Consider the following 27,002-nt stretch of genomic DNA (forward strand, 5'->3'; position numbering starts at 1 on the left):
ACTGAATCACCTCAAACCTGTCATTCTGAAGGAACTGATAAAAAGAGGGAAGAAAAAACTCCAAGGAATTTCCTGAAGAGGTCTGCAAACATGCTTCAGCAACCTGATTGTAAGAATACAGGGGCTAAGAAAAGAAAAATTGATAATGCATGAGATGACTGTTTCTAAATTTTCCAAGAAAATAACTTATGCATGGATACACTGTTAGTTTTGTAGTTAATCAGAAGTTTAATTTTAAGACAATTTCATTAATATTTTATACATATGGAGCTACATTTTCAGAATTTATCTCTGAAGTATTGAAAACTTGAGAATTTTGAGACATTCTGAGGTCTTGAGATCATGAATTGCATAAATTTACAGTATGAAACAGGAAAAATAAATTAACTTTATTGTAAAACCCTTTAAATGTAAAATACATAGGAGATTAAGTTCATGTAACTTTGTTAAGTTCTTTATGCCTTGTCACAGCTAGCTGTATTTTTCTTTTCACACAACTGGCTTAAGCTTCTTAAAACCACACCCTGCCTTTCAGGGTCAAAGAATGGCTCTGGTATGTTAACCAGACACCACACTGTTGGTTAAGTAGGTAACAAGCTAATTTGTTTCAAAGCTAAATCACAAATGAATGTCTCTGAGTTGAAAACACAGAAATGAATACTGCAGACTTATCTTTACATAATTAGTGGTCAATTTTGTGTTAGAAAAAAAAACCCTATAAATAAATTATTTTAACTTCAGCTGGTCATCATAAATCTGTGTAATCCTCTGACTTTTTAAATCTTATTTGGAACTTGATATAGCTCTTGAAATGCCCTTTTTAGTCAAAATAATCTTCTATATCAATATTTGGATCCAGCAGATCTTCTCCATATGCTGAAAGGTTCATCTGGTTTAAAATTAAATTTTCAAATGTTTCTTCTAAGTCAGTTTCACCAATTAAGACAGCGCCCATCATTCGCCCGTTCTGCAGGACGGCTTTGATGTACTCCTGCCCTTTGGTACACCTCAGCAGGAGTTCATGGTTTGAACCCAAGCCCTGTGCATTGTATTTCCCCAGTAATACAACCTATATAGAGAAATAGAAAAATGTTATTTTAGTGAGTACTTAAGAAGAAACAAAATACACAGTTATTTTGTGTTTTCCTAGAATGGGAAATCACAAAATTTTACTGTTAAAAGTGCCATGAAACATAATATATGTTTCATAATATATATGAAACGAATTGCCAGTCCAAGTTCGATGCATGATACTGGTTGCTTGGGGCTGGTGCACTGGGACGACCCAGAGGGATGGTACAGGGAGGGAGGAGGGAGAGGGGTTCAGGATGGCGAACATGTGTATACCTGTGGCGGATTCATATTGATGTATGGCAAAACCAATACAATATTGTAAAGTAATTAACCTCCAATTAAAATAAATATTAAAAAAAAGTGTCATTTACAAGGAACCAAAGAAAACATTTGTACAGTATGCATTTACTCTACAGATGACACTACCATACAATGTGTGCTGCTGCTGCTGCTAAGTCGCTTCAGTCGTGTCCGACTCTGGGTGACCCCAGAGACGGCAGCCCACCAGGCTTCCCTGACCCTGGGATTCTCCAGGCAAGAACACTGGAGTGGGTTGCCATTGCCTTCTCCAGTGCATGAAAGTAAAAAGTGAAAGTGAAGTCGCTCAGTCGTGTCCGACTCTAGCGACCCCATGGACTGCAGCCTACCAAGCTTCTCTGCCCATGGGATTTTCCAGGCAAAAGTACTGGAGTGGGGTGCCACTGCCTTCTCCGACCATACAATGTATATGAACATTAAAAATACCTAGTGAATATACGAACATGTAGGACATGGACTACATCAGCCTGGAGTCATGATTTAAAGGGTGAATAAGAAACTGAGAGCTTTCATGGGCAAATTGTTGAATCTCTCTGAAATTTATGTATATATTTGTATGTGTATGTTTCTCCTTGTCAGTAAATGAGGAGGAAAAAACCTGCCCCAGAGTGATGTAAAGAGGGTTAAATAATATGTAGGGGGTAGTACCTGCTCATTCTTGAGTATGAATAGCTGTTAGTTCCCTTCACAAAGGAGGACTGAATTTCAAATAAAACTCAGAAATGTACTATTAGGGAACAAATCTGGAAGAGATTGTTTTCCCCCCTGAACTACACGAGTTCAGTGAGAAGGTAGGTCCGACTATCAGATGACTAGAGACCACGGTTAGGTGCTTCAGTCGTGTCCGACTCTTTGCAACCCCAAGGACTGTAGCCCACCAGGCTCCTGTCTCCCTGGGTTCTCCAGGCAAGAATACTGGAGTGGGTTGCCATTCCCTTCTCCAGGGGATCTTCCCAACCCAGGGATCGAACACAGGTCTCCTGCACTGTAGGCAGATTCTTTACCTTCTGAGCCACCCGGGAAGCCTCCAGCAATAATACCAGTTATGGGTTTGTAAGAAATGAGGAAATCTGTCATTTTTTGTACAGTGATTAAAACCAGATTAAGCTCTTATTCACATGAGAAAATTAGATGACTGTAATTAGTTATAAGACTAACAAGCAGGAAAGGTACTGTTAATATTTGTCTATCTATCTTACCTTATAGTTAAAAAATTTTGTTACATGAGCGAAAAGTTCAAAGCTGAAATCCATGTCAATGGACTCTCCTACACTAGCTGCGGCCATGCACTTTGCTGCATACCATCCCATCTGTCTAGCCTGGGTCCACAGCCTCATCTGAAATAAAGAAGGTCATGCAATTTAATTTTTCATTATCATTATTTGAAAAGTGTTACCACCTTAACCTAGTACAATTCCTTACAGTGCATGACAGTCCCCGAGAACAGTTACACCTAGCTTGTTAGGTTAACTGCCTGGATCACTGTCACACTAACTAACTGCTTCTGGTATTTGATAATTCTTACCCCTCATGTGTGGCAACTAATGTCTTTTTTGTGTGCAAAAAATAATAACCGTAAGCATGGATATGAGCTTTAAGAATTTCTGAAAGAAGTGATAGTTTGTTTTTTTTTTTTAATTCAGTCTCCTCTCTAAACAAGGTTAGGTCTGGTGAAGTAAGAAAGCAGCTTACAGAGCACAGTAACAACTAGAGAATGGCCAACAGAAGTGGCCTGTGACACTATACTGCTGCACTGTTACTAATGCATTTTAGCCTCCAAGTTCCTTCAGTTTGTGTCTTGGACTGTGTGAAACAATTACTGCTTATGCAAATTAAGAGATGAGTTTATTAGAGTCACTCAAAGTAAGAAACACCAGTTTATTTTAGGACATTTCTTTCCTATACTAGAGTATGAGGCACATGAAGGATGTAATTTACATATTCCCTGACTTCAACCCTTTTGCTGTGCTGTGCTTAGTCACTTAGTCATGTCCGACTCTTTTTGATGCCATGGACTGCAGCCCGCCAGGCTCTTCTGTCCATGGGGATTCTCCAGGCAAGAATACTGGAGTGGGTAGCCTATCCCTTCTCCAGGGTATCTTCCAGACCCAGGAATTGAACTGGGGTCTCCTGCATGGCAGGCAGATTCCTGACCAGCTGAGCTACCAGGGAAGCCCAGCTTTAACCCTTAGTGGGCTGAAATGTTAACAACAAAAATAGCAACTCCAATTCGTAATTGAGTTTGCGACAGATATGCCATAAAAACAACATAGGATGTCATTGTAGAGAAAACTGAAAGCAAGCTAGTTTGAAGCATTTTAGAAATATGGCTGACATCATCCTCTTGCTGATGCTATCTCTGATATATATAAAAATAATAAAGCTGATTCTAAAAATACATCTAGTTCTTCTACTACTTCACACCCCAGTTAATCTAAATGAATAATAGCCCAACCAGTGGAACTGGTCTTTCACCAAGGTAAGTGGTTTTTGTTTTTTACTGGAGTATTACCAAGGTAAGTGTGTTGACTGGTTCTTTTATCTGTAACATCTACCTTTGACGCTCCTCCTCCTAAAACACCAGCTCTGGCCACTGTCTAGAGTATCTTCCTCTAGGATTTCTGCCCCACCATCACGAGGCAGGCAACACTGTGACAGCAGGGAGAAATCTAGATCCAGGTGGAAGGGGTTGTTAGGCTGAGGAAGGCTGTTCACCATGGGAACATCCTTTGAGTAATTCCCACAGGGAACAGATCAGCAGAAACAATGTATGGTTTATAATCTCAGTGTGCTATTTTTTTAATCTAAAGCTGTGCTGTCCTAAATCATAGCCACTAGTTACATAACTATTTAATTACAAGTAAAATTAGAATTCACTTCCTCAGTCACAGCCACAATTCAAGTGCTTAGTAGACAGGTGGCTAGTGGCTACCTGACTGGACACTGCAAAAGTACAGAATGTATCTGTCATCACAGAAAGTTCTACTGGACACTGCTGGTAAGCATCTGAGCATGAAAAAGTATCAGTCATAATTTTTAAAATTAAGACATCCCAGTCTATTCCATCACTATGTAATACCTTACCAAAAGGGAAAAATTCTAGAGTTTTGTTGTTTTTGTGACCAAAAAAACCTCTGATAGCTTCCCACTTGAAGTAGAAAAGCTGGAAAACCAGAAAGCTGCATTTACTCGTGACAGCTCCTTTATTTTCAGATGGACTCTCTGATAAACACCTGTGATCAGGTATGCCGGCTTACCTGCTGCCAGACAGGGCTGGGATGCCAGGCGGCCGTGCAAATATCACCTGCAGCGTAGATGTCAGGGAGGGACGTGTGCATATGGTCATCCACCTTCAGGCCACCGTCTTCTCCTACATCAAACTAAACAATGTTCCTCATAAGCACGTGGGGTAAGGAAAAGGAAACATGACTTTTTCGTTCTGAAGTAAAAGAACAAGTCAAATTTCTACATGTTGATATGCTGACTTTTAGTGAGGAAAGTGAAACAGCTGCCAAGTTTAGACAACTAATCTGAATTTCCAGTCAGTCAAATTCCTACTAAAGATGAACCCATAGCATTCTTGGAACTTCAAATTCTTAGAACATCAAAAATTGCCAATCAACATATGACCACCCCACTCAGAGTTACAAAAATATTCCTCAGTTACTACAAGCTTCAAATGCTAAAAAGCAAAAAATACATGCTGGTTTCTGTAATCACTTTTTAAGAATTCATAGGAAGTATCAGTCTCTGAGGCCCACTTCCAAGGGGGCGCTAATGGCAAAGAACCCGCCTGCCAATGCAGGAGATGTAGGAGAAGCGGGTTCGATCCTGGATCGGGAAGATCCCCTGGAGGAGGGCATGGCAACCCACTCCAGTAGTCTTGCCCGGAGAATCGCAGGGACAGAGAAGCCTGGCAGCCTACAGTCCATGTGGTCGCAAAGAGCTGGACAGGACTAAAGTGACTTAGCATACACTTCAGTCTCTTACCAACATTTAGATAAATAAAGCGTGCATTATGTCACCTTAAATAATGCTGGGATGTTAACTGCTTAAGGATTTGACAGTAAAAAAATACTGAACATGAAGACATGAATATAAATTAAACTGTTTTCAGCCATCTTAAATTACAGTTCTGTGTCACGCTTCAAATGAACAATGTTCATGCTTGAGAATTAGAGATCTTCACAAATAATTAATACTTTAGCAATGTTCACAGTGAGACAAAAATTTTCACCTTACATTGTTGCCACAGAGAAAAGGTTCTATATTTGGTGTAACTCCTGTAGCACTGACAATGAAATCGCAGCCATATATCTTTTCATTGGTCAATTCCACATATACAGGCCATATTTCTTAAAAAAAAAAAAAAAAAAAAATTGTTCTCAAGTGTAATCACCACCAACAGCCTGTAACATTATATGAATATGACGAGTAAAACAAAGAAAAATTAAACGAGGCAAGAAGTGACTTTAAAACAGTAACTCAAGAATATTTACAAGGTACATTTGCTAAAACAATTTTAATATGACCAATTCCATCTTCTTATTTTGGGTATAATCACGAAACTATGGCAGGCATTCTAAACATTTTCCTTCAAATTTAGACACAAATTCTAACAAAGTAAATTGATAATCACTTTATAAATTATTTCTTTAAAAATCTTTATTAATAAATTATACTCCATCAGGAGTTTAGTCCAAGTAGGTTACTCATTTTTCAAAGTTTTCCCTTATTATTGACATTCAGACAATCCCTTTTCCTATGAAAAAATTCAAAGAATTCAGAGCAATGGGATATCTCATATAGGAGGTTTAGTTGAATATATTTCATAGAGTAGTTCTCATGGGAATGTAGAATAGGAATTTCAGGAGATCTGTACCTTAGTTTCAACTTATAGATTTCAATCTGTCTGATTTTGAGGATGTCACTTCAACTCTAAGAGCATCAGCTTTTTAGTTTTTATTTTTTTGTCTTGATCTACAATACTCTAATTCACTCATAGGGGTATGATGGTCAATGAGCCCTGCATAAAATGTTAAGCTCTATAAAACTTAATTTATTAGAAATTGCAAAGAGTTAAGTACTGAAAATGAAATAATTTACATTATTATGGTTTTATCTTTTCACATTTAAATTTTATATGGAAGTATGGAGTTTAAATATAACAATAAAGCAAAATTGTCTTCTTTTTAAATAAGTGATTATTTTTTCTTATTTCATCACTTACCTTTATCAGTAGTAACTGACTGATCATGATGGTCTCTTGGAAAAGTCAAGGACTTTTTCTCAGAAATTCTAAATTCTTCCTGAAGGTAAATTTTCTTTACTTCACACATGGTTTCAATGTGAATTTTATGAGAAAACTAAAATAAAGAAGTACTGGTCACCATAATATTTCCAGAAAGGATGGGTTACTGATGATGAAGAAAAAATTTATAATACCCTTACAGAAACTTAAAAAAATTCTTATAGTAGAAGTGAAAACACATTTAATGCTCCCAAATATGCCTCTTAATTTTGTGTATGGAAAGAGTGAGCAGAAACTCATTTAGTATTTAGAGATCAAGAGTTGAATTGGCAAGTGGCACAAAGGGCATACTTTCTAATAGAAGCCTCATCAATAACTACATGTATATATATTTTTATTTATTTTCGGCTGTGCTGGGTCTTCGTCGCTGCACAGGCTCTTCTCTAGTTGCAGTGAGAGGGGGCTGCTCTAGTTTCAGGGCACAGGCTTCTCATTACAGAGGCTTCTTGTGCTGTGGAGCACGGGCTGAAGGGCACGTGGGCTTGGTAGTTGAGGCTCCTAGGCTTTAGAGCACAGGCTTAGTGGCTTCACGGCATGTGGGATCTTTCTGGATAAGGGATCAAACCAGTGTCTCCTGCATTGGCAGGCAGATTCTTTACTGCTGAGCCACAGGGAAGCCCTGTATATATTTTAAAATTATAACTGTTACGGACTAAAAAGTAAGTTGACATATCCCGATTGTTATATTCCAGAACCTTAGTAAAGTGCCCCTTAGGTAGGAGATACTCAACAAATGTTCACTGAACTAAAACTGAAGCTGCAAGTTAAAAATACCACTAATTGTAGGACCTGAAGGTGCAGGAATAAATGATTTTGTGTGATTTCCATCACAAAGTTTAATATACTGTGAAGCCAGGCCCACTCCAACCTAATGAAGGCTGAAAAGAAATCATACACAGTAATAAAGACTGTATATGTATTTCTTACAATATTTAAATATCATACATAACCTTTTAACCACAAATAACTAAAACATCTAGTAAATGAGTAAGAGCAATTCATCTGCTTACGCCATTAGGATATTAAATGTGTAATTTATTTAGAATCTATCTAATAATCTTTAGAATAGACTGCACCCAAAGAGACCTTTGAGAAAAGATTAATTTAAAATAGGATGGCTGTGTTTACTAAAGCCTGTGTGTATGGAGATCTATCTCTAAAGTTCAAATGTGCCAACTGGCCCCGGAGTCCATTCCTAATACCATGGAGTTGAAGGAAAATGACTTGGCCAATTCTTTGACTACAGGCTTAATAACCAGTCTTTAACAAACAGTTCAAGAATTTAAAATTGAATTTAGGTATGTTTAAACAGTACCTGAAAACATACCTCTTTTGTTCCTTTAAGATCCAGCCCTTCGTGCCAGTCAGGCCCCAGGGCACTGCCTACGTTACCAGCATTAGCTCTGGCTTGTGCTTCCTTTTTCCGTCCTGAAGAGACAAACTCAGTTCAAAATCCAAAGGATACAAAAACTGTCAGGCAGAGAATTATGTTTGCGTTCAGAAGTTTTTAGGTAATGTAATAATTCTCATATACACATTCATACAGCAGGACTAAACTTATCTATATTATTTTATTCATTAATTTTTTGTGATATACAGCTACAAAATGGATAATCTTTCAATTGAGTGTTGTGTATAAACACATATAGAGTGCTTCATGGATGTTATAATCACTGGTTAATATAAAGAGTAAGAAAATCCGACATTAAATTTTGAAAAATTTGTCAATTTTTAGTGTGACCCAAACTTACAAAATTCTTATTCAATTTTATAAGCCAAACATTTAAGAAAAAAAAAAGCTCTTTTAAACTAAAAAACTGTATTTGTTTTTAAACTCACTGCATTTTATAAACTTTGGTGTTGTTGAACTGTAGCATCTGCCTGCACAGATGTAGATGGGCTGGTTTATTTAATTCACTTTAAGTTTGCAGTTTTAGTTATACATATTTTTCATAAAAAATATATCCTACATACATATACGTGTGTGTCTATAATCTTAAAAGTTACATAAAGAAATAGAAATAAGTATTATCTATAGTCCTATCAAAATATTTTGCTAAATTTTCTTATAGTCTTTTTCTATATGGTTAGAAAGTAAAGTCTCATTTGTGAATGAATGAGCTACATACCATACTTACCTTCAGTTGTATATCTGGTTCTTTTTTGTGCAATTTTAGCCTCTGGTTTTTCATCAATGAGCTTTGAAGTCAAGAATTCAGCTGCTCCTGCATCGAAGAAAGTATTCCCAATTGCTTTATCTTTAATGACCCAAATTACTTCACAGCCTTCAATTTCATACCTAAAAGGAATATGAAAGTTACTTAGAGCAATTTCAAAGTGTAAGAAGAAATCTTTGTATGATAAATAACAATTACCTCTTAGGGCAAGAGTAAAGAAAATATTTTAAGGCAAACTGAGAATGACTATTAAGCAGAATATAACACCGTTTCAGGGTAATAAGAGTTAAAGTAGAATAATAAAGGAAATTTAAAGTTTATTTAGAGAACATATACATGACAAATATATACACTGAATCCCTGGAGGCTGCTGCTGCTGCTGCTGCTAAGTTGCTTCAGTCGTGTCCGACTCTGTGCGACCCCATAGATGGCAGCCCACCAGGCTCCCCCGCCCCTGGGATTCTCCAGGCAAGAACACTGGAGTGGGTTGCCATTTCCTTCTGAATCCCTGGAGGAGAAAATGGCAATTCAGTATTCTTGCCTAGAGAATCCCATAGACAGAGGAGCCTGGCGGGCTATAATCCATGTGGTCACAAAGAGTTGGATACAACTTAGCGACAAAGCATGCACACATATGCACTGAACAGCATATACAATTTTTAATGAATATCACCTGCTGCTGCTGCTGCTGCGTCGCTTCAGTCGTGTCCGACTCTGTGTGACCCCATAGATGGCAGCCCACCAGGCTCCCCTGTCCCTGGGATTTTCCAGGCAAGAGTACTGGAGTGGGGTGCCATTGCCTTCTCCGTGTTCGATTTCTAAACACAGATATATGAATGTCCCCCAGGGTTCCCAGGAGTGAGCAATGCCTGGTTTATCTAGTTACAGTGTAATCAGTAATGGAAGGATGGATGACAAATAGTTACAATGTTCAGACAGTTATTCTTTGCAAACAAATATTTTATTAATATGTACTCAAAGCACATTATGAAGGACAGAGAAAAAAGAGAGAGTTACAATGAAAATCTTAACTTTGTTGTACAGGAAATGATTACCCTGCAATGAATTCCTTTCATCTAAGAAATTTCCAAGACATTTAGCCAAAGAAAGACCCAGGTCACAGAAAAATGAAGGATCTTAGAGGAAAAAAGGAATGCCCAGGGTATATAGAAAACACCTTCCATTAATGTTCATGAGGTAGCAAGAGCTTCTGGGCTTCAGCAGTTTTCTATCTAGGTTTGGACACTGCGAATGTGGTTTTCTTAATAGTCTCTCCACAAAGTCCCTGGAGTTCACTATAGTTTATCTGCTCTTAATACGTGTTTTGGTACAAATGAATGGGGACAATCCTGAACAAACAGGATATATGGTCATCCTAACTATACTAGGATTTTATTTGAAACTGCAATGGTAATCAGTGTGTTAATTTCACTGGTTTTTAACATCAATTTATGGTAAAAAGTGTTACCACTTTTATTTCTCAGAGTGACATAATATAGTTAGGTTATATGATTTTTCAAGGCTAACAAACATGTAAGCTGATGATAGAAGAAAGAATGTTTAGTACATCTGATCCAGGTGTATCTGATGTTCATGCTTTTTGTTGTATGGTAAAGGAGCCCTTTGCCTTCTCCAGTGGGCCTTTATTTCTCCTCCTCTCTTATGCCAGCAGAGTACTTAATAGTTACTAAATTTCAGATTATCTGGAGACCATTCTATATCTCATACTGCTCAGATCATATAATATTGCTGGTAAACAGAAAGCAGAATACACATAACTTTTATATTCCAATTTTATACACAATTTTTTTTTTTTTTTGGTATTTTAAAGTAATGTAGCAACATAACACATAGCAGTATAGCTTAAAATAAAATACTGATGCTTGACCAGTGGGCCACAAGTAACCACCAGAAATAACTCCTGGATGTGCTGTACCTCACAGGATGTCCTCTAATCCTCTTATCCTATGAACTATGTCCTCAGAAAGATGCATAAGCAAGAAGGTATCATCACACTTTGGGGAAATTCTGCTTTCATTTTTAAAACCACTTAAAAAAAAAAAAAAAAACCAGAGAACAATGAAGTATTACATTTTGTGAAATTATGAAAAACTATGTCTGCTTGAAAAAGAAAGGAATAACCTACATTTGGAAACAGATAATAGCTGAAATGAAGGCATACTGAAGAAATCAGTATTAGCATCAGAGTCTGGACATGTCATTTTTCAATAAGACAAAAAAGCCTAATCATTCAGTTAATCTAAACCGAGAGAATAGCACTACATGGGCACTTTCTTAAACAATCAGAGTTTACTGAATATAAAATTATGAATTTTATCCAAGTATATGGTCTTCAAACTCCAACCTAAATAAAGAATAGGATTAAATATTGTGAGACTTGGAAACTTTTTGAATGTGAGCAAACTTTTCAATGTTTATAATAGTATTAAGTTCCACTTTTGGTGATAACTGATAGAGAAAAATCTGTCATATGTATGTAAGGATTTGAAGCCCCTCTTACAATAAATCTATGCCTTCTTCTTCCGGCCCATTTGGTCTTGACTCTAGTTTTTTCTTTGCATTTTTCCATACAATGCCACAAACTTCATAATTACATTAATGACTGCCAATGCTCATACTCAGGCAATCCAAGAACTCTTACAGGCTTCCATTGAGATTCACCATCCTCTAAAAAGAGGCAAAAAACCTAGTCTCAGGGCTGGAACAAATGAAAGAGAGCAAAAACAGGGTTTTGGCAGATTCCTTATTTGGATATAAATTTGTCCTCTTTGTAGCCAGACCCAACTTTCTGGCCTGAAAAATATTTAGACTAGTCCATGTCTGCCATCTGCGGAAAGATAAAATCACAAGGAAAGTGCATCAGTGCTCTGGAGGCTACAGCAGGATACTGCTTAATGGTTTGCAAACTGTAAACACCATATTAAGATGACAGTTTTTCATATTAAGGTGTTCACATTCCCCAAACTTCCAGAAACCAAGAGTTACTCCCGTTACGTGGGAGTATCACGTATCTTGAAACAGAAACTCTCAAACTTTGGGTTCCACGGCCAGACGGGTAATGTAAATGAGAGAAGCAGGATGGGGTATAAGCAATAAATAGCTATGGGGACCATGGGCAGGACTCTCTAAAGGTGTACGTATTTAAACTGTTTTTCAATATAGTACATGCTTACAAGAACACATGCATGAGTCAAATCTAACCAGTCGCCAGTAAGACCAAAAGCTTTCCTGAAACTCTTTATGTTTCATAAATTAACCTTCTCAACTATGAATTATTTCATAAAAGCTAAAAAAAAGTGGATTTTCTCCTTGAAAATGCATGAAAAACAAGTATCCTTATCTTTGATTTTTTCAGGACAAGATATTTTCTCGTCTACCAATAACAACACCAATCACAGAGCAATCCTTACATAATATTAAAAAACATGTACTTACACTAATTCGAGTGCGATACCACCATTCCCTATGATCATTATTCTCTTAGCTTTAGTAAGCTGTTTCTGAAATTCCTGTATCAAAAAGAAAACGACAAGTGTTTTGTAGCATGGGCAATGCCTGAAGCAAGAGGCTTTACCGATAATCTTTCCCTCTCTGCCAGGATGTACCCTCCTGATTAATATAGTAAATGTTGTCTCCGTGTTTCACCCCAGATTGCCTTTATAGCAATGCTTCTTCTAGCTTTCTTTGCCTTGTATGTCATTACACTTAAATGCAGCTCAAGGCTCTGCCTTTAGCTTACTACATTCCCAACTACTGGACCAAGTCAATTTACCAACATGACACTGAGCTACATCCTGGATACAGGATTCTTCCTGTCCTTCTAGTCCCTCAGTCGACACTTTCCCTGCAGTCACTCAGAACTTACAGAAATGAGGAGCACAGTGGCACAGTGGTTCAGAGCACAGACTGTAGAGTCCCTGTCTCCAGCAGTTACTAACTGGGTGGCCTTGGGCAAGCTGCTTAACCTCTCTGCACTTCAGGTCCTCCCAACTATAAATGAAAGTAAGAAGTGACTATATCTCAAAGTTTTTTAAGCATTAAGTAAGATGATGGAGGGTAGAAGGCAATGGCACCCCACTCCAGTACTCTTGCCTGGAAAATCTCATGGATGGAGCCTGGTAGGCTGTAGTCCATGGGGTCGCTAAGAGTCGGACACGGCTGAGCGACTTCACTTTCACTTTTCACTTTCATGCATTGGAGAAGGAAATGGCAACCCACTCCAGTGTTCTTGCCTGGAGAATCCCAGGGACGGGGGAACCTGGTGGGCTGCCGTCTATGGGGTCATACAGAGTCGGACACGACTGAAGCGACTTAGCAGCAGTAGCAGCAGCAAGATGATGGAGATAAAGTTGTTAGGAGTAGCAGGCACATAATAATATCTAGTATTTGTTTTTGAAATGTTATCACCACTGTAAAACAGCTAATTGATGCCTCCACTTCCCATTTCCCACCAAAAAAGATCACAATGAGCTTGGAGAAAAAGTGCCCAGAAATCATTCTCATGGTACTTTCCGAAGTAGAGAAAAGTCCCATTGCTTCAGGATGACAGCTGAACAGCTGAAGCAGTTAGCTTAGTCCCCCCATCTCAGTTTCCTCTCTGTAGAGTGGGAGTAATGACTGCCACAGGATTTTCATGAGGACTGATGAGTTCATGTACACAAAGGACTGCCATAACATAGTTATGAACTCAATCCTTCATAATATGAACCTCAAATGTTCACAAGAACAAAATCAAGTTCTTCTAGTATTCTCTAAAATTCCTATTTAAGAATAAGATTAAAAAAATTGCTATCAATTTTACAGACGATGAAATCTTACTCAGTTCAGTCACTCAGTCGTGTCTGACTCTGTGACCCCATGGACTGAAGCATGTCAGGCCTCCCTGTCCATCACCAATTCCTGGAGTTTACCCAAACTCATGTCCATAGAGTTGGTGATGCCATCCAACCATCTCATCCTTTGTCGTCCCCTTCTCCTCCTGCCTTCAATCTTTCCCAGCATCAGGGTCTTTTCCAATGAGCCGGTTCTTTACATCAGGTGGCCAAAGTATTGGAGGTTCAGCTTCAGCATCAGTCCTTCCAATGAGTATTCAGGACTGATTTCCTTTAAGGTTGACTGGCTGGATCTCCTTGCAATGCAAGGGACTCTCAAGAGTCTTCCCCAACACCATAGTTCAAAAGCATCAATTCTTTGGCACTCAGCTTTCTTTATAGTCCAACTCTCACATCCATACATGACCACTGGAAAAACCATAGCTTTGACTAGATGGACCTTTGCTGGTAAAGTAATGTCTCTGCTTTTTAATATGCTGTGAAATCTTATTATGTAAATATAAAATTACTACCTCATAGGACAGAACAACACTGAGCTTGAGGTAAGACAGGAGTATTGTGACTGGAATCAAGATGTTCTTGGCAATAAGGATCAATGAATTCTGAAATAAATTACCAAAAGAAGTTGCAAAAGGTTCTGAAGATAGAATTTCACCTTTTGGGGATAGTTTATCATTGTTCCTGAGCAGAACAAACCACGCATCTTTTTCAGTTCTAGGATTCTGTATCACAAAGATCTTCTGAATATTAATTTATTTGCTAAGAAGTAAGTTTTGGACATGCTTTGCCTTTTGAGAAAAAGATCATTACATCATTTAGGATACAAATCACATATTCCCAATCAGAGTAGAATAACGTGTGGTTTGTCTCCTGAGAAATCCGTATGCAGGTTAAGCAGCAACAGTTAGAACTGTACATGGAACAACAGACCAGTTCCAAATCGGGAAAGGAATATGTCAAGGCCATATATTGTCACCGTGCTTATTTACCTTATTGCAGAGTACACCATGCAAAATGCCAGGCTGGATGAAGCACAAGCTGGAATCAAGACTGCTGGGAGAAATATCAATAACCTCAGATATGCAGATGACACCAGAGAGCGTGTCATCTTATGGCAGAAAGCAAAGAAGAACTAAAGAGCTTCTTGATGAAAGTGAAAGAGTAGAGTGAAAAAGTTGGCTGAAAGCTCAACATTCAGAAAACTAAGATCAGGGCATCTGGTCCCATCACTTCATGGCAAATAGATGGGGAAAAAATGGACACAGTGAGAGACTATTTTTTGGGCTCCAAAATCAATGCAGATGGTGATTGCAGCCATGAAATTAAAAGATGCTTGCTCCTTGGAAGAAAAGCTATGACCAACTTAGACAGCATATTAAAAAGCAGAGACATTACTTTGCCAATAAAGGTCCGTCTAGTCAAAGCTATGGTTTTTCTAGTAGTCATGTATGGATGTGAGAGTTGGACTATAAAGAAAGCTGAGTGCCAAAGAATTGATGCTTTTTAACTGTGGTGTTGGAGAAGACTCTTGAGAGTCTTTTGGACTGCAAAGAGATCCAACCAGTCAATCCTAAAGGAAATCAATCCTGAATAGTCACTGGAAGAACTGATGCTGAAACTCCAATACTTTGGCCACCTGATGCGAAGAACTGACAACATGGAAAAGACCCTGATGCTGGGAAAGATTGAAGGCAAGAGGAGAAGGGGGCGACAGAGGATGAGATAGTTGGATGGCATCACTGACTCAATGGACATGAGTTTGAGTAAGCTCTGGGAGTTGGTGATGGACAGGGAAGCCTGGCATGCTGCAATCCATGGGGCTGCAAAGAGTCAGATATGACTGAGGACTGCACTGAACTGAATGTAAGTTGTAACCTTCAGCATAGACATTATACCTGAGATAACACATAAAGAACATGAATAAAAACAAGATAAATTATTAACTGTTAGTTGCTCAGTGTCTGACTCTCTGCAATCCCATGGATTGTAGTCTGCCAGGCTCCTCTATCCATGGAATTCTCCAGGCAAGGATACTGAAGTGGGTAACCATTCTCTTCTCCAGGAGATCTTCCTGACCCAGGGATTGATCTCAGGTCCCAAGTATTGAAGGTGGGTTCTTTACCATCTGAGCCACAGAGAAGCCCTAAATTATCAACTAAAACTAAACTCAAACTGGCAGTACTAGAACATTATACTACTTTTTGGTTTATGAGTCATGAAGAGTTTCTTCTGCTGCTACAATGTTAGAAATTAACATTGTAAGTATAGCACTTTGATTCAAATGCAGAAAACGTCTAAGAAGTCTTCATGTTTCTTTCGCGTGACCCAAATGTTACCTGCGCACTGTCTGTATCACGGATTCCTAACACATAAGGATTTCCTTCACATATCAATTTTGGCTTTGCTCCAGCACACAGACAGAGCTTCTTATAAATATGCTGATTGCCATCTTCAGTTAAAACGCACTGTAAAACCGTACAGGAATGAAGAGAGGAGAAACATTTATACACGAGTACAGTTATGAAACATTCAATACGGCAAAATCAAAAAATATATTAAGGTTTCCTCTTGGAAGCACTCAATACTTTGCTACAGCAATGACAAAGCTAACTAAGTACAAGAATGTGTTCTATAACTCAGAGATTCCTAATCCCTTCGGAACCATGAACCATCTAAGAAATCTGATGAAAACTAGTCCTTTTCTCATGGGGGGGAAAAGGTACATTACCAAAATTTTGGATAAAACTTTGAGAATCTCATGTCTGGAAAGGTATGTTGGCCTTAAAGACTAAACATTTAGAAATTTTTAAATTGAGCATTCTGATGAACATTTCCTTGATAAACACTCTAATCTCAAAGGGAATCATTATAAGCAGACTCATGGTTATAATCATATCAGACCTTAATATCTGTTATGGGTGCAGAGGAATAGTTAATGGTAGAAGAGGTAACAATAGCTTCTGAATCTAAAAATTCAGAAGTGCTGAAAAAGTGTTTATGCTCTTAAGTACAAATTACAATTGCATTACCAGCAAACATCATGCTATTTGGAGATTACATTTTTCTGTAAGTGAAAAGCATGTTAACCTTAAATCCTAGCATGTACTGGCTTTAACTATATTAATTTTTAATTAGTGAATTTAGATGAGTCTAAAAATACATATCAGAGATCCATGGTTTTTGTTTCTTAATACTGAATGGGTATCCATGTAAAAGTAGCATTTAGAAAGCAGACAGACATAAGCATGTGCTACTATGAGAGATGTCAGACTTTGCTGGAATGGTTTTAGGAGTTAATCTTTGTACCTTGTGTTTGATTTATAAAATTTAGCAAATAGCAAAGTACATACCCACTGAAATATGTTACATATTTTAACTCTTCAGCTATATAACAAATACAACATAAAACCAATAAACCAACAGAGAATAATCATACAGAAATGTTATACAAGTCTTCCTTTAGATAATCTGGTTACAATTTTAATGGAAGTTATAGGCACTGACCAAATTAAAAAAATTATCTGCACCTAGGTACTATAAAAACAAACATGAAACCTCTTTATCGACTACTGTTAAATTTTTGGAGACAAAAAGGTAAACACATCATTTCTAACTCACTAAAGAATATGAAGGATGGATCACAGAAGGCAGACATGTGTATTATACAGGACACATTTGGCACTCTGACTCATTCAAGTGCCCTAATACGTCAGTTCCCTCACAATTCATTTGTATACTTCTGAGCCTACCTCAGTGTGCAGATTCACTGACATGGGTGTTCTATGGAACAAGTGTTACCATTACAAATATTATGAAATTGCTGTGGTGTTTGGATTCAGATTTGTAAAATTTTTCTCATAAAACTCAGTACTTTTTCTTACTTTTATTTTTTCCTGTCAAGTTATTTGTTTCAAACATGACACATAACACCTTCTCCCTAAGGGAGAACTCAAACCTGAGCTGCTTCAGAGAAACAACCACAAACCCTGCTTCCCATCTTACTGCCTGAAGTTCATGTGAAGATACTCTGTATCGTATGACACTGAGACTCTCTGACATCTGAGACTGAGAAGGTGCTTTCTTGAGACTGCCTTAGCTTGGGCCTTACATCATTTTGGACTGTTATAACCACCTTCTAATTTGGTTACTGGCTACTAGCTACTTGTTCTACCCTGGTTGTCTTTGACACTGCTGTCAGATCTTCCTAGAAGAATATTTTATCAACACTTCTTCCACTTAGAATCTCTTTACTATTTATCCACTGATGATAAAATGAACTCAGTTTATTAGCATGACATAAAAAGTTCTTCACAATCCTATTTACTCACTTCTCTGGCCTAGTTGGCCAATATTCTTTCCTTATCCATACCCCAACCGCTTTGACAGCCTCTCTCTCTCCACATGCCCCTTCTCCTCTCTTTGGGTCTCTCAACACGCAGTCTCCACTTCCAGGAATGTCCTTTCCCACGTGGAGAACTGTTACTTCGCCCACCTTTTTAAAACATAGCTCAGTATTTACTCACTCTGTGAGGTCTTCCTAAACACTTTATACCAGAGCTTTGATAATATTTCAACATTAAACACTTGCATGTCTGTACTCCCTATTACATTGAGAGTTGCTGGGAGCAGGTTTCTGCTATTACTGCTCCTGTACCCCACACTTAATGCAGTGCCCAGAATACAGTGAACACTATACAAATGTTAATGCTCATTTAAAATGTAAAATCTAAAAGGCTAACCTAATGATATATCCCTAAGAAACTCACAAAAAGGGTACATTTTCCTAATAGTAACAGGAATCAATGTCACTAAAATTTACATGCCAGGGACTTGGGTGGTGGTGCAACAGGTGGGGTCAAAGGAAGGCAGGCGAGCCCTCTCGCCAAGATTCAACAACAGCAAATGTCATTAAGAAAAAGTCCTCGTACATGCTCTTTGCTCTTTAGTTGCTTTACTCCAGATTCTATAACCTTAATGTTGGGAAAGCGATTTTCTAACATGGTACTTGATTGTTCTTCAACATCAAATTCTTCCAATACTTTAGAAACCTATATGAGACAAAAGAGATAAAAATGCATACTTAAATTTTTTAAGAATTTTAAATAATAAAATACTTTCATTTTTTTTTAGACACTATTTATTTCCCATTCATAAAACAGGAAAGTCTGCCAGCTGCAATATACACAGTAGAAAGAAGGCTAGACTCCATATCTTTAGACCTAAATGCAAATACTAGTCCTGCCACTCATGGGCAAGTCAGGAAGTCACTGAGCCTTAGTCTCCTGGCCTGTAAAACGAAGGCTAACACTACTTACTTCTGTACAGTTTAATCAAACAGCTTCTCTATTTCTTTATCCTTGCAGCTTTCTCTTTCTATTTACTAGCTAACGTTACTGTGAGCTAATCTTTGGACTCTTCTTTCCTGTTCTTCAAAATTGTCAGCCTCCTCCTGGACTCACCTTCTGTCCTATCCCACTAGCACTCCACTGTGGATCATTTCATCTTTTTTCCAAATCCTTTACTTTCTTGCTCTCTTATCCTTAACCATTAATTACCCTGAAAACTTCTAACCACAGACCAAATTACATCCATTCTCTAGTTGTAAACCCAGTCTGCTACAGAAGACCCACATATGTTATAGACTAGTATTTGCCCTCAAATGTTGCCTGGAAATCCTGCTGCTTGGCTATAACAATTCTCAAACATTTTAGTCTCAAGACCTCTTTACAGGCTTACCAATTGAGGACCCCAATGAGCTTTTGTGTTTTTGAGTTAGACCTAGCAATATCTGTTGCATTAGAAATTGCAACGGAGAAAAATTTTAAATATTTCTTAATTAAAAGTAACAATAACAGATCCAATAAAAGTGATACACTTCTAATGAAAAATAACTATTTTTTTAAAATTTTATTTTTAATCTTTACATAATTGTATTAGTTTTGCCAAATATCAAAATGAATCCACCACAGGTATACATGTGTTCCCCATCCTGAACCCTCCTCCCTCCTCCCTCCCCATACCATCCCTCTGGGTGGTCCCAGTGCACTAGCCCCAAGCATCCAGTATCGTGCATCGAACCTGGACTGGCAACTCGTTTCTTACATGATATTTTACATGTTTCAATGTCATTCTCGCAAATCTTCCCACCCTCTCCCTCTCCCACAGAGTCCATAAGACTGTTCTATACATCAGTGTCTCTTTTGCTGTCTCGTACACCGGGTTATTGTTACCATCTTTCTAAATTCCATATATATGCGTTAGTATACTGTATTTATGTTTTTCCTTCTGGCTTACTTCACTCTGCACAATAGGCTTCAGTTTCATCCACCTCATTAGAACTGATTCAAATGTATTCTTTTTAATGGCTGAGTAATACTCCATTGTGTGAGGCTAACTCTCTTCATGTACTTCAACCAAAACAATGGTGCAATGGTTTAAATGTAGAAGTGGTTTGAATGCAGAAGCAGATACCCAGCTAAATTCTACTAAACCAGACATGAAAGAGATTTGCAAAAATGTAAAACAGGGCTGCTTTCTCAGTTGGTTTTGTTTTTTTTTTGTAAAAAATAGTTACACTTCTACATTTAAACCATTGCACCATTGTTTTGGTTGAAGTACGTGAAGAGAGTTAGCCTCACACAGATATGTAGCCCTTTGAGATAACTGTACATTCTTCTTGATGTTACACTAAAACTCAACAAGTGATGGTTTCTTAAAGATTAGATGCAAAGTAGAATTTGAAACTATGTCAAGAACTTTTCATATTGGGACTGTGAAATCCATTAGTCTATCTTGCACTTTGATAGTTACAAGTCTATCTTGTAATTTCACACATCAGATAATACTGGTTCTCAAAATTACAGAGATCTTCCAAATATTGACACATTTCATATCAATAAATATTTTTAAAAAATCACATTATCATTATCACCAATCTCATGAGAAAAGGCTAAGTACTATAAGGCTCACAGTGAAGAATGAGTTTTCAAAAAAATCTAATTTTTGCTTGAAAGCTCTAATTTTGTCATATTGGCAACAAATACCATTGGTTGGTTTCTTGAAGTGACAGGCTCACTTCATTCATTTTCCAAACATGAATGGCCACAGTGGTGTCAGTTTTCTTTCAGGTAAAAGCGATGTTCCATGAACATAGTAGCTAGTTCATCTTGCAACTCAGCAAGTATACAACTGCTTTTCCTTGAGACAATGTTGTACTCTTCATACGCAGAAATGCTTTATGCATACATATTATATCATAGAATATTAAAAATATGCACACTCAAGAGTCAAGATTTAATCACAGTAATATTTTTTTAAAAATGGCTTTTATTTTTCCCACTAACTGTGTGGCAGTCAAGAATACAATGGCTACCAGGGTTAAGTAGCTACCCCTACTTTTATACCGTCAGTGCAAATATAGTGAAAAGCGCAATAACATCTTAGTAACATACTTCAGTCCCTCAGTGACTTTTTCAAACTCTCATCATTCTAATGTTCCCTGAACTTATTCTATCCTCTTAATTCTCAGCAAATCACCTTACACACAGAGACCACAAAGAACTCTGACTACTTTCCCACTATCTAGATGTTTCTTTGCTCATGTCCACTTTCCTTGACCCACTCCCACTATTTCAAAGTCAATCCACTGCTCTGTGCTCCAGATCCCATCACCTCTCACCTCCTCAGGGCTCCTTCCTTGTTATATATTCTTTGCTTTCCTTCATCTTCAGGCTTCCCCACTGGTTTTTTAATCTCAACAGGTGAACATGCTCAAGCAGTTCCCACCTTAAAAGAATAAAATTCAACTTAATGCTAGACCTCATGTCCTCTTGTTGTGCCATTCTAAATCTTTTCTACCTTCATAGCCAACTTTTTCAGTAGAGAAAAGTTCATGCTGTCATTTTAGAATTACCTCCCATTAATTTCTCAAAATTGCATAAATTCTTTGAAAGTCACCAATGATCTATACTAGAAATAACCACTTTCCAACCACCATTCCATAGGATCTGACACAACTGACTACTCCTCTTAGTTGAAACTCCACTTGATCTCTTGCAAACACAGTAAAACCTTCTTATTCTTTAAATTTCATTTCAATGCAATTTCCTATGTAAAGCCTTCTTTAATTCCCAAAGGTAGGCTTTGGCGCTCTTTCACAAAGTTCAGTATGTATAGATATAAATATATTGGTAAATGACCTCATTTTTTTGCCTCTATCAGGATAATGATCAAATTGTATGATAACTATTTCTTGCATATTTGTTGCCCCAGTAGAAAATAATCATTCTGAGAAACTGACCATGTGGGCTCTACAGTCAAAAGTGTCTGGATTCAAACCTGACAATATACTTGGAAACTGACCAAACCCCACTGTGACACATTTATCTCATCTGTAATGCAGGGATAACAACCTACTTCACAGGGTTAAGAATTAAATACATTACTACACTTAAACATTTAGAAGTACAGCATAATAAGTACTCCATAAATGTGAATTACTATTAATTCCTCTTCTCCTTTAAAAATTACACAAGTCATGAATATGTGTTCTCTTAACACTAGACAAATAAACAATACATAATACAGAATAACTATCCAAGTCCCTCTTTACCACTCTTTCTTCTAACCACACTGATAACCATTAGAGACTTTTTGATTCATTTATGGTCTATACTTTTAACTTCCATATCCTGGATGCCTAGCACAATGATAAATAATCTAAGTATTCAATAAGTGATAAAAGGAATGCAATTTCTGACTTCTATACACTTAAAAAAAAAAAGGACATTTGCTATTTCAATGCACTTTCACATATATTAGTACATCTTAAGCTCACAACCCTGTTGAGTAAGCAAGGAAGATATTATCCTAATGATGCAACTCAGGTACAGAGATTTGTCAAGGCCACACAGCCAGTAAATAATCGCTAGGCCTAGAACCCAAGTTTTCTCTTTCTACTGTACAACACTTGTACTTGGAAGACTCAGCTATACATCTCTAAGAATGTACTTGTAGCCTATAACTGAATTTATGCTTTTTTCTTTTAGAAATTAAAAGCCTGTTTAATCTGTTCTCTGGTCCTCCCAATCCCATACATAGTTCTTTTGGCTACACCTAAGTACTAAGATATCTTACCTATCTGTAGGGAGGTTATAAAGTGCAACATATGGTCTTAAATTACCCTTGGTCTTAGGAGATTATGTAAATCTTAGGGATTTATGTATGAAAATGGGGTAGGTTAACTGTATACTGATCTCTTCCCTTCCCTGAGAGACAATATTATTAAGAACTTTTAGAAAACACACTTCAAGATTGGAAAAGTGTGTTTGTGGGAGATGGGTAGATTGTTTTTTCTCCCTAAGATCAAATATTTAACTTTTATTTCAAGATTAAATCTATACAAAATGCCAAAAGGAAAAAAAAATACATATTCCATTGTCAGACTGTTATAAGGGAAAACTTGTACTGAATCAAAGACTATGTGAGTAGTCTTCATTGTAGTACGGGAAGAAAAGATTTATGTTTTTCACCTTTTATTCATTTATTTTTGCATAGGCCCTATAATATACAGAACTATAGCATTACATGTATGTAGTTTATAATATTAAGATATGAGTGCAAAAGTTTTTAACAGATGAGGTACAAGATCAAAAATGTTTGGCGCCTCCTTTTCCATGATACTATGACCCAAATGCTCTTTAGACTGCTATTATAATGTTATGTGTAAAATAAATTCATGGAACTACAAAGTGTTCTGAGATGCTTACTACACATCGGAAGCATTACTTATCTGCAAGTGTAAACCTGGCTCAGAGATAGTGTTCTTCTGACCTGTACATACACACACACTTATAATAAAGATATACATGTATATTTGCATTTATATGTAGATGCGCATAACATCCTTCCTCAAAAGAGAAACTTTCTGAAACATACTTCTGAGTGGGGAGGAAAAGATGAGAGACAACCAGAAATTTAATGCATTCCAGGTGCTTTTGGTATTTCATGTGAACAACTCTAAACTTTGAGCTATGATTTGAAAATGAGTACCAAAACTGCATTTGTTAAACAATTAAAATACCACAATTACACTAATTGCTGTGTGAGTTATTGCAGTTTTTGAAAATTAACACTAAGAAAGTTATATGATGGTTCTTACCTGCTTGAAATTTGTAACTGCTTTAATAACAGGAGAAGCTGTTATCAGGAGAATATCTTCTGATGGAAAATTAATTGCCAACTTATTAAAAAAAAGAAAGGAAAATTATGATAAATAAGTATCAGTACATAGAGGGGTGAGACAGATAATGCAATTTAAACTTAGGAAACTAAAAACTGACTGTTCTCCCTTTAAAGGTCTCCATTATCCTGGGTCTTGGCTATATTTATGGGGTAATGGTGAGAAGCGTTCAACTCTGATATTGATTAAAATGAAACATACATTTACACTACACTCTTAACAATTACCATGAAAAGGATGAGAAGGAACCACCTTCCTAATTAACAGTTAAACCAACTTCTCTTCATTGCAAAATAACTTCATTTGTCTTAAGCTGAATGAAATCACAGCAAACTTCCAATAAAACACTTAAAACTTAAGCAATTTTCCCAAGTGCTTTGGCATGCCTACTCTTCCAAATGCCCAACCAGTATAGACTCTGAGAGTCTTTTCAAATCCTGAGGTTTAATCTGCCAATGTTTCATCATCTTCCTTAGCTACAACCTCTTTCTTGCTCACTTTAAATTTCCTGAAAGGATTTTCTTAACCCCTGCAGCTATGTAACTCCATCTATCTTGATCTGTCTCTGCTTGTGATTAGGAAAGACTTTGTTTTTTGCTTGTGCTTTTTGGTTTCCTGTTATGCACGTTAACTTTTAAGAAATAAATGTTATTGTAAAAACCTTAAAAAAAAAAACACCCAACTGAGCATGTTCAATTCACCTACACATCCATTATTCTTTTTTGTACAACCTTACTTAAATTTTTTTATATCTGACATTATCAATCTCTCCTTTCCTATGTATATTCTGTAATTTATTTCCTCACTTTCTGCTTCCATTATCATACTACTACTATCACCTCTGAGTTGGCCTTCCAGTCTCATATTAACCAGATTCCTCTGCTCCAAACACACTATAATTAATAATCTTTCAAAATTTTTCATTTGATCATATCACTCCATTGGTCACAATCATTTGACTACTTGTAAGTTTTTGTTAAATTCTTAGCATGACTTAAAAGATCCTTTATGATCAGGTCCCTGCCAATATTCCTGGCTTTATCTCTGGTCACCTTCCCCAAGCACCATATACTTTAAGTTCTGCTGCTTCCAGATGGTTCTATGCTTTTTCACCTGAGATTACACTGCTACCTCCCTCTGAAATATCTGTATTTTCTTGTCTAGCTGGTAAACTCTTACTCATTCCTCTATACAGGCATAACAGATACTGCGGGCTCAGTTCCTGACCACTGCAATGAAGTGAAGACTGTAAATAAAGCGAATCACATGAGAACTTTGGTTTCTTAGTGCATATAAAAGTTATGCTTATACTACACATTGTTGTCAATACTAAGTGTGCATAAAAATATGTTCTGAAAGTGTTGTAAAAAATGTACATACCTTAATTAAAAAATACTTTACTGATAAAAATGCTAACTATCAGCTGAGCCTTCAGTGAATGTTAATCTTTTTGCAATCTTTTTTTGCAACAGTAACATCGAAAATCACTGATCAAAGATCACCATAAAAAACAGAGTAATAATTTAGAAGTTTGAAATATTGTGGTAGTTACCAAAATAGGACACAGAGACACGAATGAGCAAATGCTGCTGGAAAAAGGGTGCCAATAAGGCTTGCTCCACAGGCCTGCTGCTGCTGCTGCTAAGTCGCTTCAGTCGTGTCCGACTCTGTGCGACCCCACAGACGGCAGCCTACCAGGCTCCCCCGTCCCTGGGATTCTCCAGACAAGAACACTGGAGTGGGTTGCCATTTCCTTCTCCAACAGGCCTGCTGAAGACCTTCAATTTGTAAACAAGTTATTTATATGAAGTACAATAAATCAAAGGGCAATAAAATGAGATATGACTGTACTAACACAAAGGGACATCTCCTGTGAGAAAGGACACTTCTTCCCTAATTCACTCCTCACCAACTCCACAGGCACTCCTAAGGTAGTGAACACAGTGATGAAATGATTTACTTATTTATTTACATTACTCAGTAGGCTTTGAGTCTCCAAAAAGGAGGCACCATGCTCTGTTAGTACCAGTCTAATCAGTCCTTAGTACAGTATCTGGATAATAGATGTTTACTTGATGAATAAATGAAATCTACACACATCCAAAGGCTAAAAGTTAAGGGAAAAAACGTCCTAATTTCTAATGACTTCAACGATTGCTTATATTTACTTTTTACCAATACAATAATCTAGACCCTTTTGGAATACATGTATTCATGTAAAATACATTTACATGTATATATTCCATAGATATATATGTTGTCCGATTGTGTACTATAAATCAAAAAAGCATCACCTCGCTTCACTTAAGCCCTTGTCGGCTGTTTTACAAGACATTACTGGAGATGACATCTCTTCTATCTTGGGAATCCAAAGTATACAAAACTTACGTAAGGACTTCTTTATAATCTAGTTACGATGCACTGAGGACGTGGGCCAATATGAGGAAGCTGGATTCAATCAGGTCATTAAGAAGGAAGGGGGAATTTTCTGGCCAAGTACTTCCTAGTCATAACCCATCCCTCTTCTCCTCGCATCTGCTCTAGCATCACCAGGACCACAGCCAGGTTCAGTTGGCTTTGGGTTTCCCCTAACGACTGCTCGCCATTCCTCGTCCCTGCTCCGGAGGCGAAGCCTGCGAGGTACTAAGGACATCCTCTGAGAGCTAAGACAGAGCCTCTAATACCTAGGAGACGAAAGGGGTGGGTAGGGACAAGGGAAATTGTGAGAGCAACCTGGAAGAAACACTAGGGAAAGGGGGCGGGAGGGAGCCTCGAACGCCAGCGCCTCCAGGGTCTCGGAGAGACGAAATCGCTTGCGCTCCCGCCTTACCTGCTCCGCACAGGTGACACCCGCGATGCCACCGCCGACCACCACGAACTTCCCCGCCGTCGGGGACGAGCACGGAGCCTCCATGCTCTTAGTGGTTTGAGGACTACAGTGGGAAGCCGGAAATGTTTGCACTCCGGGAGAGGGAGCGGCTCAGGACGCCCACTTCCGGCGCATGCTCCTGAGAATCCGCGCTACGGGT

General features: G+C 37.6%; 2 protein-coding genes across 4 annotated transcripts in view; one reads left to right on the forward strand and one right to left on the reverse strand.

Annotated features, from left to right (window-relative positions):
- Positions 1-740, forward strand: part of RECQL (RecQ like helicase) — a 33,092-nt gene extending 32,352 nt beyond the window's left edge. The window contains exon 15 of the mRNA XM_061417685.1: positions 1-740. Coding sequence (XP_061273669.1) covers positions 1-153 — 153 coding nt within the window. The 3' untranslated portion in view covers positions 154-740.
- Positions 366-27,002, reverse strand: PYROXD1 (pyridine nucleotide-disulphide oxidoreductase domain 1). 3 transcript variants are annotated; one of them, XM_061417688.1, is made up of 14 exons: positions 26,804-26,889; positions 25,526-25,751; positions 23,893-23,973; positions 21,412-21,518; positions 18,662-18,781; positions 16,070-16,198; positions 12,337-12,410; positions 8,842-9,002; positions 8,031-8,131; positions 6,623-6,758; positions 5,635-5,747; positions 4,650-4,772; positions 2,592-2,729; positions 366-1,069 (listed from the first exon to the last, which is right to left on the reverse strand). In XM_061417688.1, exons 5-14 carry the CDS (start codon positions 18,731-18,733, stop codon positions 821-823), a joined length of 1,296 nt encoding a protein of 431 aa, XP_061273672.1. In that variant the 5' UTR covers positions 18,734-18,781; positions 21,412-21,518; positions 23,893-23,973; positions 25,526-25,751; positions 26,804-26,889; the 3' UTR covers positions 366-820. The 3 variants fall into 3 exon arrangements, with proteins under 3 accessions (XP_061273672.1, XP_061273671.1, XP_061273670.1); XM_061417687.1 differs by lacking the exon at positions 21,412-21,518; XM_061417686.1 differs by lacking the exons at positions 21,412-21,518; positions 25,526-25,751 and having other exon boundaries at positions 26,804-27,002.

The sequence above is a fragment of the Bos javanicus genome, chromosome 5, assembly GCF_032452875.1.
Source record: "Bos javanicus breed banteng chromosome 5, ARS-OSU_banteng_1.0, whole genome shotgun sequence".
NCBI classification, from domain to species: domain Eukaryota; kingdom Metazoa; phylum Chordata; class Mammalia; order Artiodactyla; family Bovidae; genus Bos; species Bos javanicus.

Coding starts and splice junctions, on each gene's coding strand:
- PYROXD1 (XM_061417686.1), bottom strand. CDS start 26,887: ATGGAGGCTCCGTGCTCGTCCCCGACGGCGGGGAAGTTCGTGGTGGTC. Junction 23,974..26,803: donor GTGTCACCTGTGCGGAGCAG/GTAAGGCGGGAG, acceptor TTTTTTAATAAG/TTGGCAATTAATTTTCCATC. Junction 4,773..5,634: donor CTTTTCTCTGTGGCAACAAT/GTAAGGTGAAAA, acceptor AACATTGTTTAG/TTTGATGTAGGAGAAGACGG.